This window comes from Cydia pomonella, chromosome 26 (genome assembly GCF_033807575.1).
Source record: "Cydia pomonella isolate Wapato2018A chromosome 26, ilCydPomo1, whole genome shotgun sequence".
NCBI classification, from domain to species: Eukaryota; Metazoa; Arthropoda; class Insecta; order Lepidoptera; family Tortricidae; genus Cydia; species Cydia pomonella.
The window spans coordinates 2,968,578-2,985,721 of NC_084728.1; the positions used below are offsets into that span (position 1 = coordinate 2,968,578).

Consider the following 17,144-nt stretch of genomic DNA (forward strand, 5'->3'; position numbering starts at 1 on the left):
TGAGATTAAGTCCGACCAAATTAGCACTGCACAGACTCCACAGATAAATGTAAAATTCCTACAAAGATACTTAATAGCCCGCCCACACTTTGTCACATCAAAGTTTGTGTAAAACTTAGACGGGCTTTAGAAACGTTCACCACCTTGAAACGCGCAACCGTAGGCTGCAGTGGTCCCTTACATTCGCAAATTGCTATCGTGGCAAAACGGCTCAAAGTGCAATTACCGAAATCATATGACGCGGCAGGTCAAGGAACTCAATGAAATGCTGATTTTGATGAATTGTGCAATAATCAGTCGATGCCGTTGGTGTCTGGTGAAACAAATGCAAATCACTGTGACGTTTTAAATCATGTGCTTATAGACATCGATGCCAATAATTCATAATAAGGAAATCCGTTTAAAGCAATTTTTAACCTTTCAGTGATAACTTGATAAGTGACAGGACAACTTTTTTGCCAAGAACCACCATTTTTTAAGTACGTTCGGCATAAAGTTAAGGGTGGTTCTGTTTATAAATTCCTGCAGCGGTAGCACGGTCGCATTTTTATCGCCTGTTAAGTTCTAACAAGTATAAGTGTGAGAGTGAGAGGCATAGTGACAGACTATAAAAATGTAACCATCTACCGTTGGGCTTCAAGGTCTTCCACGGACCACTAAGTGATCCGCCGATCGGTTAGCAACCACTGATCTATTACATAGAACTTCTTACATAAAGTAAAACATTTTTTTTTTATAGGAAAAATCTAGAGCGCCATCGGCAATTAACTTTAACCGGCCTAGTTCGTTAAAAGGTGTAGCAACATTTAATGGGGTCTGTATCGTATATCAAAATGTGTGTTAAACGTCAAATTCCTATATGAATACTTTTAGGGGCACTGACACACTTTGCCACTGCAAAATCTGTACATAGTGAGCATAGACTATATAAAATATTAGTTAACTGTATTGCTTTTACCATGTAAAATGTAATGTTTCACGCCTAAAATACTTTTTCTTTCCGTCTAGTATTGGAAGTAACCTAATGAAGGTAAAAAAGTAATCAATCAAGGGATCACCCTATAAGGCGAGCTAACAAGAGTTCATTGACCCGTGACACGCCCGTGACGTCACGTGTCACTCGTCACTTTTATTTTAAGACAATTAACGGTGATCCGATGAAAAAGAGACTTGGGTCATTTATAGGATGATTTACCCTTCAAATGTAGATGATGTGATGTAACTTTTAAGTTTTTTTAACCCACGACGGCCACGGCGCAAAACGAGGGTTTTAAATTTTAATTAGTTTGACCGCTATATTTGTGGTTCTGTCTTTGGCAGCGTAGTTTCTAAACGAGTGAACCGATTTAAATGCGGTTTTTTAATTTAAACGCAGGTTTTCTAGCGGTTGGGATTTGTATTGGACATTTTTTGAAATTTAAAGTTATCGTAAATGTTCCTTTTAAGTCTCTTAAGGTTTTCTTCCCAAAGTGTACGTGAAATAGTTCACTATGGCGATAATAGAGTCAGACCAAGCTAAGTTGGCACCGATTGCGATAGCCCAGCCTGTACAAGTGTTAAGTAAACGTCATAATTTCATAGAAATTTGACGTTGAAAATAACACTTGCACTGTCTGGGCTGTCAAAATCGCTGCCAACTTATCTTGGTCTGACTCTAACATTTACTTTAACGCTTTCTTACATTTTAGTAAACTTTACTGCATGTTTTTTTGAGGTTCATTCATAACTCACTATTATAAGTTCGTTGACGCACACCTACATAAGTTCGGCATTTGGCACTTTCAATGGAAGTGCCCTTGAACCTGGTCAAGTCTAAATGGCTGGTCTAGCCAAAATAAGACCATTTGGCACAATGAACTAATCAAAAACTGAGACGACGTGTTGCCTCTCTGTCGCACTTGTAAATTTGTACGTAAGTTTGACAGGGAGGCAACATGTCGAACGTGGTTCGTGGTAGGCCATCGGAGTTAAGACTAAGATAACTCTGCATGCCATTTGTCATGACAAAGTGAGGTGTGGTCATCATTAATGTCTAATTTCTATGAAAATACGTTTATAATGACATTCCCACACTTTATTTTGATCAAATTGGTGCAAAGTTATGTTAGACGGACTCTAACACTAAATCAATAGGTTCACTTATTCGAATTTCAACTCTTATTCAATAAGAGACACTAAATTTCAAAAGAAATAAATCATTACGTCTAAATACTAACGCACTAATTTATAAAACTTGGTAAACCCCGTAAACCACATTTAAATTTTGTCTTTTTCTAACAAAGTTAAATTGCAAAATAGCGTATAGGGACAAACGATACGAACGAACGAACAGATAGCATCGAACGATTTTTTTCCATACTACGGATGATCATCAAAGAAACGATATAGAATCAGTCAAAATATTAATGGAAATCACTCATAGTATACAATAAATATTCGATTTACATCAATATAATGCTTCCTGTTATTACCGAGCGGTGTCAAAAGCTAAATACCGCATTTTAACTTTTAACCTCCACATAGCAACAAAATGCATTTAAAAACAATCCAAGTCAAAGTGCCCGTACAAGGTGCATTCACCTCCCGAATACACGTGTCACCGCCACAATAACATGAAAAGCCTAACTGCATAAACACTGCAACTAAAAATGCACCCTAATTCTATTCACAATTAAAGTTCACTTTCGTTTTGCTTGTTTGATAAAAGTTTGTAAGTAGCCGGTAAAATGAAATGCTGATTCTGTATTTAAAATTATACCGTAACGTTACGTAATAAAATCCAGTTTTAAACAAGGGTATTGCAGAATGGTTTGAATGCATTAGAAAAAAGTACTCTAAATTGCCATAATTAAAGTTTATTTTTGAATAATGGCTGTTTTAAGTGTTCGAAATATGAATGTGTTCAATACGGAATTTCAGACGACTGATTTATTTGAAAATAGGTCGTAATACTTGTTCTTAAAATTGGATTTTGAATGATTGAGATCGTGGGTTAAGATGTTTATTTATTTGTTTTTTAAATGAGCGCCGCGTACATGACATTTTCGTTTCAAAGCATTTTTTCCTTCGCTGTTATGATCAAATACCTACCTAATTTGTGGTAAAAGAATAATTGTTTCATACCGTTTTAATTAGATGTATATAATATACTTCCGGCTATAGATAAGGTGGTATGGCTCGTCTTTCATACTAATCTTTCCATAACAAGGAAAATAATTACAGTAATTATTACTCTTTCCTTTATGATACAATGGCTGAGTCTCAAAGGTACATAAATTTATTTTTTGTCTTTATAATGGATAGTGTTACGTTTATTTCGTGTAAATTTGTGTAAATTTGATTTTGGGTCACATAATGCATTATAAGTATATACTACATTTACTCACTAAATTTGGAAATTTCTGTACCTACTCAAAGCAAAGTGGACTAATACTTAGTATACGTAGTCAAAAATATTTAAACGTGCAAAGTGGTGCAATACTCAGAAAATCTAGTCACAAATGTACACCAAAAGGTGTGTCATTTTAACCCAAATTTTTGGACAATTAACACAGTTTTCAAACAAAGAAAAAAATCGACTAATTGCGGAAAATTATTGATTATTGGGGGCACAAACATTTAAAGTCGATTGGGAACAAAAGATATCGTAAATGTAAATAAGTTTATTTGGGGCGTGACGTCAAAATAGCCAATTTGTAGTTTTGGTGGGTAAAAGGGTCTGTTAAATTTAGTTAAATGTATTATGTAACTGGTTAGTCGGTAGAAAAAAGGGACAGTTTTTATATCATAATATTTAAAAATTATAATATCATAGCAGTCATAAATTATGTAGAAGTACTAAATTGTTTCTACATCTGTTTACTTTTAATTAGTAATTTAATTGTATTTTGCTTTAACAACAAAGAAATCACTAATCAAGAACTTTTATCGTCATAAACAGCTATTTTATTGAATTGTTTTTATTTTAGCGGTGGTGGCCGAGTGGATATGACGTCCGACTTTCAATCCGGAGGTCGTGGGTTCAAATCCTGGCTCGTACCAATGAGTCTTTCGGAACTTATGTACGAAATATCATTTGATATTTACCACTAGCTTTTCGGTGAAGGAAAACATCGTGAGGAAACCTGCATACATCTGGGAAGAAATTCAAAGGTGTATGTGAAGTCCCCAATCCGCATTGGGCTAGCGTGGGGACTATAGCCCGAGCCCTCTCGCGCATGAGAGGAGGCCTGTGCCCAGCAGTGGGACGTATATAGGCTGAATTATTATATTATGTTTTATTTTTAACAACGGTTTTATAATTTATAAAATGAATATTAAACGTCAAGACCGCGTATGGACTTCATCAATGGTGATACCACTAAAATATTATCGAATTTAAACTGCCGTGAGACATACTAATATTAAACTAATTTTACGGTTTACACTCACAAAAATATTATACTTTTATCATGCCTTTACTCTTTCTATTATCACACCTAGTTTTATTTTCAAAGAAACTCAAACTTTGCCTGCCGGTACTAAAATACCTTAACTTATTTCCGTCCAAATACCGTTATTCAATGCCGACAAGATTTAACGTCTCATCAGCATAACAAATTCGGGCGTCCTAAGGGCTAGTCACCAATCCAGAGTAGGCGAAGGGGCGACGGCCGACCGGCGACGGAAAGTCTGAAAACCCAGACGGCGAACTAGCACAGCCTAGCTTGAACTCCAAATAGGTTTTTAGGACTAGGTTTTTGGCGAGTACAAAAGAGTTCGGTTACTAAACAGGTTTTGTAGTTCCCAAGTTATACCTTACACCACTACCTCATACCACCACCACCACCTTATCGATAGCCGGATATTATATACGTCTAATTAAAAACTGTATAAAACAATTATTCTTTTACCACACATTAGGTAGGCTACGAAAACTATAGTTTTGTTCACATGAACCGATGAAGGGATAAAAATGATAAAGAATGTGCCTCACTTGAAAAAAATGTAGGCTAAAAGTTAGGTTTGTAAGGTTTTAGTTGTTAAATACGACTTTCTTTTTTTTTTTTATACTACGTCGGTGGCAAACAAGCATACGGCCTGCCTGATGGTAAGCAGTATCCGTAGCCTATGTACGCCTGCAACTCCAGAGGAGTTACATGCGCGTTGCCGACCCTAACCCCCTCCCACCCTCGTTGAGCTCTGGCAACCTTACTCACCGGCAGGAACACAACACTATGAGTAGGGTCTAGTGTTATTTGGCTGCGATTTTCTGTAAGGTACTTCCCCAGTTGGGCTCTGCTCTAGATCTGGAATGACATCCGCTGTGCTGTGCCCTACCACACAGAGCGAGATGACATTCACAACGCCCATACCTCTCTTGTGGACGTAGTTTAAGGACATACCCGGGTCCACGACTTTTTAATACTTCATATTTCTTCTTAAGTCGTTTTTAGATCCTTTCTAACCACGTTCAGGAGAAATCAATGTAGATAGGGCAAAGTGAGCAAGCATCTCAATAATTCCAGGGTACCCTAATCCCATTAGTTTACGCCATTTTTGTGAAAGAACATAAACTATTTTTTATATCTCTTGCCAGTAGTCTATTTGGTTTTAAAATATGGTAAAAAAACTGTCACCATTACTATTTGCAAAACTAGTTTTCACATTTTTTCTCAGTCACCCGTTGAGCAACGCTATAAACGGTTTGAAACGTCGGGATATATATTAAAAATAATTATACGCATTATAATAAGTTTATATAGTTTTATTTCATGATTAACTATCGCGGTGTCCAAAGACAATATTACTTATTTTATTTCTAATACATCCGTCTCGTATATATCTACCTGTTGATAACCAGAGAACTTTGGATTTATCAATATGTATATTAGTACGTGCTTTATTCATAGTCCCATATTATCATATACTATATATGTGTATATGTCTGCGATATGGACTTCAAATAGTTTTATTGATATCAATATTTGGTTAATAGTCAACACAATAGCTCGGGTACTACATATATATGTAACATATAAATTCAATTATTAGTAGGAAGACATGTATTAAATATAATAAAGATTAAAATGACATGAGTCACACAGAAATTTCATTCTAATTCAAGATTAATTAAAATGTGACGTGCTTATTACATTTTTTATATATTAGCGTCAGCGATGGGTAGAAAACATTAAATAGTACTGAATTGTTCAAAGTTCTAATAACTCATATAATATATGTAATAAATGTTTAAAAATCAGAAAGTAACCAAGTAATATTCATAAATGCAGATTTTCATCTTAATCGAAAATCGGGAAGTGGGTCAAATTTAGTTTCCAAGATTCAACCCACGCTCACAAACAAACAGGGCAAGTTAAATAAGATAAGCTTGTAAAATAGATCAGCGTAGGTATGTGTGTAATGGGATAGTGGATCATCATCTTTAAATAGGGTTCCGTACCAAGAAGGCACAAAAGGAACCCTTATGGTACGACTGTACGTCCGTCTGTTTTAAGAGGCGAATGACCTTGATATTGCAAATGGCAGTCAAGTCTTAATCTAGTCTAGTCTTATTCCAACTCTAGTTTATTAGAACGGTCAAGGATGGACTAATCTTCAGCTCTTTTAAGTATCAACAGATCAATGACCTTGATAGTGTGGAATTCAGGTTTTAAACTCAGTTCTCTATTTGGCCTAAAGGTTGACTGGTAGAGAATGCCTTGTGGCATTAAGTCCGCCTTTTATAACTGTGTACTTTTTACTGTGCAATAAAGTTTAATAAAATAAATAAATAATATAAATGTATATATATTGTATTTATAAATTTTCACCACACCAACTGGTAAAGGCCCTCTTGATTGTTCAAAAACTAATGAGAAAGTTGCATTTTATCCACATGTGGGGCAAAGTAATCTGATGCAAATTTTGAGTTGTTTCCTTATGTTAGCTGGTAGAATTGACTTTTAAATGATGATTTTGAATGATACAATTTTTATTACGTTCATTTGGATTTGATTTGGTTAGATTTTTTTGGTATTTCACAGTTAGTATTTTCCTCGCGTTGGTGCGGTGAAAAATTTTGTGTTTCACTCGGAGGCAAAGTTTGTTTAACCCTCGTTTATTAATGTACTTGCTTAACTACGAATCATCTAATATAACTTTTTTATTTTGTATTTAACTTTATACTACGTAAACATGCGAACAGCCGTCTTAAAGAATTCCGTACTTTATTGGTTATCTATATTTTGAACATTTTATTTTTATTGAATATACTGGTTAAAGATATGTCCAGAATTTTAAAGAGTTGGCATAACATCTAGAGATGTAAGCGTCCGTAAGCTACGGAGATCTCTTACCATCAGGCGGGACGTACGCTTGTTTTCCACGAACGTGGAATTTAAAAAAAATGTACTAATAACCTTTTTTGCTTTCGGCGCAGTTGCAGTAAATAACTAGTCGGACCAAGCTAACTCTGCACATATACTTTGCAATAATGTAATAATATGGTTGACATTGTACAGTTTTGTGAAGCATCCTCATTGAATTGATGTGTAAAATTTGTATAATTAAAAAAAAACAAAGTGTGAAGATTCACCACAGAATAAATAATAGGACTAGAGTCAGACCAAGATAAGTTGGCAGCGATTTTGATCTTGAGCAAGTATTATTTTAAACGTCAAACATCTATGATATTATGACGTTTACTTAACACTTGCACAGGCTGGGCTATCAAAATCGTCAACTTAGCTTGGTCTGACTCTACCGAACAGAAATGACACTTCCTACAAAACCGAAGTTTGACAGCGATTCAGGGACAAATCATGCTGTCTCTTTCTATCCCTTTCCCTTTTGGCTATTTCGGGTTGTCGAAATTGAAGTCATTTTCTTATCTGTGGTTGTGCACTCAAAGGGACGTCAAGTTGTGCCAACCCTAATAATTGCTCGGAAAAATGCTGAGCCGAACGGAGCCGAGAATTCCCGAACGCTCTCAGTGTGTTCCCACTGGTGTCACCATGACAAGAATATTTTTTGCTGTGTCAAAATTTCAATTCAAATCAGAATGGAAAGCAGGCCTTTTTATAGGCTTCTGGGCAGCTAGAGGATATCACCTTATTTTGTAAAAGTATTGTGGCACGTCCACACGTTGTCAGAGTTGGTGTAGAGTTAGACTGGCATTACCTATTTAAAATATAAATAATTATGAATAATGCAGCAAACAAGGAAATAAACGTGTGATAACTTAAGTGAAAAATCACCGTTTGTGGGTACAGTACAGTGCAACAGACCACCGCGACCACAACGTTCACCACCCACGATATGCCTCTTCATTCTTACGAAGTCTGTCCGCATTTATAGATTTTTTTAATAAGTATATATATATTAATAAGTATATTTTTTTAATAAGTACAGATCGACCTAGCCCCAAACTAAACAAAGCTTGTACTATGGGTACTAAGCGTCGATATACATACGTATACAGATAAATACTTATATACATAGAAAACACACACGACTCAGGAACAAATACCTGTGTTCATCACACAAATAAATGCTCTAACCGGATTCGAACCCGGGACCATGGGCTTCATAGGCATAGTCGGCCGTCAAATATTCGTTTTAATTTGGGAAATCTCGCATTCATGTATTGATATGAATGGAAACTAAGTAAATTCGTAGAATAGGTAAAAATCCCATATTGTAGGTCAAAGGTCATTGAACTTTTGAATACATAATAAAATTGTTAAATTGATCTAATACATATGGCTCTGGTTTAAATTAGTAAAGGATTTTTAAAAAAATTATTCGATATTTTAAATAATCAATTATTAATGTGATGTCCTTTGAGCCTCTGCGTCCATATAGTATGGTAGTTGCTTACTATAACCCTATTTGCCATCCATTTTTTTTTAGTTTCATCATGGCAACGAATTAAAGTTACCACGCAATTAAAACATGCAATAAAAAGTTATAAAACATACCTCGTATAGAATTAGCAGCTTTCTTATCCATAAACATGGTGTTCATTGAAGATCCGAACATCCCATCGCTGCCCCCCGGCGGGGGGGAGGTGCTGTCAGCCACAGACCCTGAGATATCCTGCATCCCCATACCCATCTGGTTATGCATCACTTCCGTATGGGGTTCTCGTTTCAGTTGCATCCCCTGTGGCAAGGATGTAGGATGCAGCATCGTTGTTGCTGACGAATGGCCACCATGCTGATCAGGCGGCCATTGCGATCCAAAAAGCTCGTGGAACTGATTATTATTCATTTTCAAAAAAACTTTTTTGTCTAGGGTTTAGGTTATCTTCGACCACTGTGCGAATCGAATTCGCATTATTCTACTATCACTGTGTTTGGTGTTTCTTTTATTGATGGTTTTCGACTTTGTCGTTAAGGCAACTTTTATACCATATGATTATGGCACGATTGTTCAACTTGGTTGTATGTTAAGCACCAGTTAACTGATATATATAATGTTCCGGCTAAAAACGGTCAAGTTTCTTTTTGCAAAGTTTATTTCAGGTATTAACTTCTTGAAAAGCAACAAGTTTTTTGGCATTTTGTCTCCGTGGTGAAGTTTTTAAAATCACTTTCCCTTCAAAACATATAAGGCACTGTTTTTTATTGTTCACACTTGTTCCCGTATACTATGTTATCCTTAAAAAATACTGAATCTGTAAAGAAAGACAGAACGGAAAGAAGGATTTAATTCTTTTAAGTTACGGAAGAATGCCAATTTGAGAACGATTTTAAATAACCGTTCGGTTACTTAAAATCAGCAACACACTTTTGTAAATCCAGTTTGGTCACTTCACTGTCACTTTGTAAAAATATACGTTCACCTCACTACTGTAGAAGAAAAAATTTGTACGTTAATTTTGTACTATATGTAGCGCACAACTCGGTGTCCCGACGGCGACTGGCTGCCCGCGCGACGCTCCGAACGTGACTGACGCACTGTCGAATCTTCAAAGGCTACAAAAAAAATCATCCGAATATTCCAGCTAGCTCATAGTTATAGTTCAACGTCCAGCCAGTTACGAAAATCCGCGTAAAACGGCCTTATTAAGAAGAAAAAAGTCACGTACCCGGTGCTAGTGCTAAAGAACGTTCGATTTTCAAAATTCGAAATGGAAAAATCTTAGTTTTAATTGTAATTAAGAAGCAAAATGACTGGCCGGTATGACTCGCTATGTGGGTGTGTGCGTGACGACGTAATCTATACGCGCGGCGCGCACACCGCGGCGCTCAGGGCGTTGAACCGAGGACCCAAACAAAGTAGATTTCGGTGAAAAGTTGTTGAACCCTAGGAACGTTTGAATCGCGATTTTTGGCAAACGTTCGATTTTCGATTTTCGTTTTTAATTAACGGTTTTTCTATTGTAATTGATATTGTCGGTCTGTTAAGAGGTCAGTGACCCCGGAAAATGCGTTCGTGCACTCGTTTTGTTTTATTAGTCATTTTGTTTTTATTTTGCAATTAATGTTTATAGGGAAATTTTAATTGCCCTTTCCTATAACGTAAGGTATAAGAAAAAATATGAGTGCCCTTCGACTATTTACTTTTAGAATTTATGTCTAGTAGCTTATTCAGGTCGTTGAACTCATATAGTACCTTTACCTACCTATAAGATAGTAATATGATTTTTTCCTAGGTAGAGTAGACCTAATTAGCCGACACCATACAACATTTGATTCAGCCCAGACCTATAAATATCGACCGGCTGACTCAGTATTTGGCCGACTAACCGGCTGCCCCGGGTTCGATTCTCCAGTCGAGACAGATTAAGTAAGACTTTAAAACTCTGAAGTAAGTCTGATATAGTGAATTATTACGATTGTTTTTTTATGGTGTTTAAATTATATTTACTTTTATTCTACAAATTAAAAATAATATTAATGAAAATCGGCTTGCATTATTTATACAGCTCGTAAAATATATATATATATATTAAAAAAAAAACAAATAAAAAAAGTTTTATTTTTTATTATACTACGTCGTTGGCAAACAAGCATACGGCCCGCCTGATGGTAAGCAGTCTCCGTATCCTATGTACGCCTGCAACTCCAGAGTAGTTACATGCGCGTTGCCGACCCTAACCTAACCTACCTCTATAAATACTCTATATTAGTAACCTTACTCTATAAATTTAAGCGTTTTGATTTGACTCCAAAACACATCCAAACAGCTGTCCAAAAACTTTTGGAGCACACCTTTAAAAAATACGTCAAAATATCTCGCGATCCAAAACCGCGTGGTTTCATTAATGACTCATTATCACTTCGGGTATTTTAAAGTCATTGACCCCGGAGGTACAGCTGAAAACTTTTGGAACTTTAAAAGTACTCCCAAAATATCTCGAGACCACGTGGTCCCATTAATGACTCATTAAGTACTTGGGGCCTTTTTATGGTATTTCTCATGTCTTTGACCCGAAAGGTGACTGGACGGGGGTGCAAGGACGTTCATTGTGGGTGACTGACTTTGGATGGGTTGTTATGAAATGTTGCGATATGCGACCGAGAACTTTTAGAGCGATTATAAGAGGAAGGGGACGACCGCTTTCCACGCAAACGTAGTGCCCATTTTCCTTCCTAAATATTGACATTAGTGAAAATATTTTTACATAATTTGATATATAATAACCAGCCTTCGTTCGATTTTTTTATTTTTTTAGATTTATATAGGAACTAGGAGCGAAAAACAAATTTCACAATTTTTTTATATTCTCCTAACTCTTATAATAATGAAACATTAAAAAAAACAATCAAACATAGGGGCATAGCTTGATATACATTCATGAGATACACTCTGATTTGACGACCGGTCTGGCCTAGTGGGTAGTGACCCTGCCTATGAAGCTGGTGGCCCCGGGTTCAAATCCAGGTAAGAGCATATATTTGTGTGATGAACACGGATATTTGTTTCTGGGTCATGGGTGTTTCTGTGTATTTAAGTATTTATAATTATGATATATTATATATATCGTTGTCTAGGTACATACTACACAAGCCTTATTGAGCTTACTGTGGGACTTAGTCAATTTGTGTAATAATGTCCTGTAATATTTATTTTTTTTTTTTTTTATACAGCATGGTGACAGACGGACAGCGGAGTCTTAGTAATAGGGTCCCGTTTTACCCTTTGGGTACGGAACCCTAAAAATGTGGTAAGTTATCAAATAAAATAATGTTTTTTATCAAATCAAAATCCCTTCTAATATTATAAATGCAAGTAACTCTTGTCTGTCCGTTAAGCCGCTGAACCGATTTAGATGAAATTTGGTATAGAAATAGTCTTAGTCCTGGAGACGGACATAGGATAGTTTTACCCGAAAATCATATTTAAATGGGATCAAGGGGGGAATATGATATGGAAGTGGTTGTCTGTAAGAGATCGCTCTTTAGCGATAAGACCGCATGTTGTCTAAAGTCAGACCAAGCTAAGTTGGCAGCGATTTTGATAGCCCAGCCTGTGCAAGTGTTAACTAGGTAAACGTCCACCACCTTACAGAAAACAGCAGCCAAATAACACTAGACCCTACTCATAGTGTTGTGTTCCTGCCGGTGAGTAAGGTTGCCAGAGCTCAACGAGGGGGGGCGGGTTTAGGGTCGGCAACGCGCATGTAACTCCTCTGGAGCTGCAGGCGAACATAGGCCACGGAGGCTGCTTACCATCAGGCGGGCCGTACGCTTGTTTGCCACCGACGTAGTATAAAAAAAACGTAAGTTTTCTAGAAGTTTGACCTTTTAAATAACATGCACTGTCTGGGCTGGCAAAATTGCTGCCACCTTATCTTGGTCTGACTCTACCATCGTTTAAGCTCCATGCTTAATAATATGCATTTACTATTTCTGTTGTTGGTGAGCAATAATTAGTACATTACGATACAAGTGCGAAAAATAGGAAATTCGCAACGAAAGGAGCGTTTTAAATCGATACGAGTTGTCAATTACCTATTCGCACATGTATCGTACAACGTTTTACAGAACATATGGTCTTTTAAATTTCCCACGTAGTCACGTAATGTGATAATTATCGCACTAGTGCGGTAAAGTAGCACCATATGTAGTGTAAAGAATATTAGTATTGTATAATCACCATCATTTGTATAATATTAATATTACATGTCAATTATTTACAAAAAGTATTGAATAAAAATTAAGCTTTAAAAAATTAAAATTCATAAAAAATAATAAATCAATAATATAATCGATTATAATATACTGTATATAATATAACACATAATTTAAGCCTTCAAAAATCGTCGATGCTATAATGTATAGTATATATGGCAAATTGGACATACCAATTCTACACAAGTCAAGACGCGGTCAGAACCTATTAAATATACAGGTTGATTCATGAGACGTGAGCTGGACTAAGCCTACACAATCAGTAAATGTTAATGAATCGTTCACCATCATATTTAAGTAAAACAATCACGCTTTTTATCTGTTATTTAACTTTTTCTTAAGGACAAATTTGATTATCTACAATCATGGACACCCTACAACACTTAATTAACAAAGATAAAACCTCTTTAACCGTTATGACAGCACTTTGATTATGAAGAAAATAAAATGTCACACTTGAGTGAGATACGATTTTATAAAAGTAACCAGACTCCGATGACATTCAATTTGTCACTTATTATGGATAAAACAAGGAGGGTGACCATAAATATCGTAAATAAAATAAAACTCTTTTTTTTTAACAGTAAAAATTAAATTAACGTTAATCTCACAAATACTGGTACGAAACAGTTGCTGATAATTTACCGAATATGCAGGCTTGATCCTGCTCACGTCTCCTGAATCATCCTGTATATCTTAGTTTTTTAAGTATAATAAATATATAAAAAAACCTTAATATAAAGCCATTCCCGTTAAAAACATAATGAAGCCCGGGATCAATAGGTCGTTAGCTTAGAGCGAGAGGTATGTGACGTCACGGGCCTCTCGCTCGCACGCAAGGTCACCGGTCGGGGAGACAGAAGGGCTTAAGTGCTATACTAGCCCTTAATTCAAATTTTAATCAAATATCGAAAAAACAGTGTCAGACCAAGATAAGTTGGCAACGATTTTGACAGCCCACACAGTGCAAGTGTTATTTTAAACGTGAAACTTTTATGAAATTATGACGTTTACTTAACACTTGCCCTATAAAAATCGTTGCTAACTTATCTTGGTCTGAATATAATTAAAGTCCTACTACATACAGGATGTTTTAAGTCACCTGCAATAATTTACAGGGTGATTTTTTTTTAAACAATTATGGCCTGGATGCGAGTCCATACGGGGTGAATATATACCTAGGTTATATTGAGCTACTTTTACTATGGTACCAACCCCGAAATCACGAAAAAATATCTGTTTCATACATTTTGTCTAGCCTGATGCTGATATTTTGTATTCGAGAGTCAATTACGATCAATTATATTATTTTGCTTTTATAAATAATAGTTACTAATTTTTTTTTTTACAATTATTGCCTGGATGCGAGTCCTTTAAGCCAAATAGTAACTGATTTTTAAGAAACGTTTTTCAATAAAAAGACATTTTAAGATTCCTTTTTAGGGTTCCGTAGCCAAATGGCAAAAAACGGAACCCTTATAGATTCGTCATGTCCGTCTGTCTGTCCGATTATGTCACAGCCATTTTTTTTCTAATGCTAAAAAATACGAATACGAATAAGTAGTAATAAAAATAGTGAGAGTCTTGGTCACACCCTAATAGTACATTACGATACAAGTGCGAAAAATAGGAAATTCGAAACGAGTGGTGATAAATTAAAACAAGACCGAAGGGAGTGTTTTAAATCGACACGAGTTGCGAATCATCTATTCGCACATGTATCGTACAACGTTTTACAGTACATATGGCCATTTAAATGTTCGACACAGTAACGTAATATGCTAATTTTCGCACTAGTGCGGAAAAGTAGCACCATATGTACTGAAAATACAATAACATCATATATTTGTAATAAAACACGTGTGTACCAAGAAATGTACTGTTATGATAAAATATCGTAAATATAAACAGTTGCCATGGCCGATATCTTTAAATCAGTACTATCTTTACTTTAAAAATTGATAAAAATTGCATGTTTATCACTTTTATCAGAGTTCATTGACTGGTAAACATGTTATTTTCGAGTGGACAGATACTCGGAAAGAAATACATTAGAATATAATAATTAAATATTTAATACAGAAAATAATTAGCTGAGTAAACCATTTTGATTCGTGTGTTATGCACGGATATTTGTTCCTGAGTCATGGGTGCTTTCTATGTATTTAATTATTTATATATTATTTATATCGTTGTCTAAGTACCCTCAACACAAGCCTTATTGAGCTTACTGTGGGATTTAGTCAGTTTATGTAATAATGTCCTATAATTTTTATTAATTTTTTAAAATTTTTCTTTACCTAATATTAAAATTTGAATTATCGCTGGTAGACGTATCACGTAATAAAATGTGTTTATACCATTTTGAATAGGAATTAGTAAAAAGCATTTTACAATAGCAATAAGTTTGACAATTAATAAAAAAAACTACTACATCATAATTGGTTAATTATGTATATACATACATTATTCATATGGACAGATAGTAAAAAATAAAAGAAATGTATTTTCTTTTTTAATTTTCTTAGTTACATTGCGATTGAATATGTATTTTATTAAATCAGAAGTTTCCGTATAATTTTGGTTGAAGGAAGAAAATTATATGTACATAAAACGATCAAATTAAATAACAACGAACTAAACCATAAGATTATAAAATTTAAACTAAAATATTTATTTAGAACTTTTTTATAAAATATATCTTTTTATTTTCAGCAATAACATTTCGGAAATCGAATCCGCAACCCCGAGCAGTGTCAATTCCAAGTGACCGTTAAATTATATTCCGAATTCAAAAAGCCAAATGTGGAGCGTATTCGAATTTCAAAACGCGGGGTTTAATGAACTATGAACTCATTGGTGACCCTTTTGACAGGTCATAGAAATAAAGGCAGTTTCATTCGTCAAAACACGCTTTAATAAATATAGTCTGTCAAGCTATTTTCGTCAATAGAAACAATTGACAAATTTGTCTGACCGGCTATAATAATCAATAAGGAAATTTCTTTTCTGGTTTCATCCTGATTTCCTGAAGGAGCTCTGATCTTAAGTAACTTTATCTCAAGAATTGGTGAATGAACTAGTTTCACGGAAATGACATGTTTCTGACCTATGAATTGAAATTCATAGGTTAAATAAATAATAATAATAAATAAAATAAAAAGATTTTATTTCGGATAAAAAAAGACTTTCTTGGGAATTATATCGGTTTCTTTGTTTTTGATTCAAAATATCATTTTATATATTTTGTTTTTATTGATGTGCGGTCGGAACTCGGAATGTTTCTAAAATTGCAAAATGTCTACATTGAAAACTTTTAAAACTTCCTATACCTATTTTTGCATGGGAATCGGAATTTATCATTATCAATACTTCTTTAACTCCTGTGAACTTTCCTGAAATTTCCGAGAAATCTCCCAACAAATCGAAAACTTTCCGCGACTTACACATTTGTAATGGATATTGAATTGTATCCATTTTTAGATCATTATGATTATAATGACAAATTACTTTTCATAAATATTATTGAAATTCAAAGAATGAATAAAAACGAAAAAAACAGTCCAAGTAACGATCTATTTTCAAATAACATTCCAAAATTTGCAACAAGCGAATCAAACAACATCCGTTTAAACTGTAAATTTAAACTTCGAATCCGAATCTAGTTACGAATTGCAACGGCTAGAAAAATCAATTTCAGGATAAAAACGTACTAACTCCCCTAACAAAATAATTAAATATCAACTCTAATACTTAACGAGTAAAATTCGATTTTCAAATACTGCAGCTGATACTTTCTACTTTTGCAATCAAAATATAACTCTTAGAGTAAAAGCATATCAATTGCCATAACTGCACAGATTAAAAATTAACTCTTTGCGTCAGATAATAAGGTTACATTTACAAGTAACTGAAAGTAATAGTTGTGACTTTTTGATATTAGTCGAGATACGTTGACCCGCAATTTCGGGCAGGTCGTCGTCCGGCGAACGAACTGCTGGTATCTAGGGTTGTCAGTTGTGT

General features: G+C 34.9%; 1 protein-coding gene across 8 annotated transcripts in view; it reads right to left on the bottom strand.

Annotated features, from left to right (window-relative positions):
- The window catches only part of LOC133532155 (probable nuclear hormone receptor HR3), a 194,558-nt gene that overhangs the window by 36,488 nt on the left and 140,926 nt on the right, over positions 1–17,144 (bottom strand). The window contains exon 2 of one of the 8 annotated variants that reach the window (XM_061870691.1): positions 8,961–9,658. The exons of 5 other annotated variants lie outside the window; for them this stretch is intronic. In XM_061870691.1, the coding sequence (XP_061726675.1) occupies positions 8,961–9,252 (292 nt within the window). In that variant the 5' untranslated portion in view covers positions 9,253–9,658. Of the gene's footprint in view, positions 1–8,960; positions 9,943–17,144 lie in introns of those variants that run through there. 2 more of the 8 variants (XM_061870690.1, XM_061870697.1) reach the window with 2 other exon arrangements.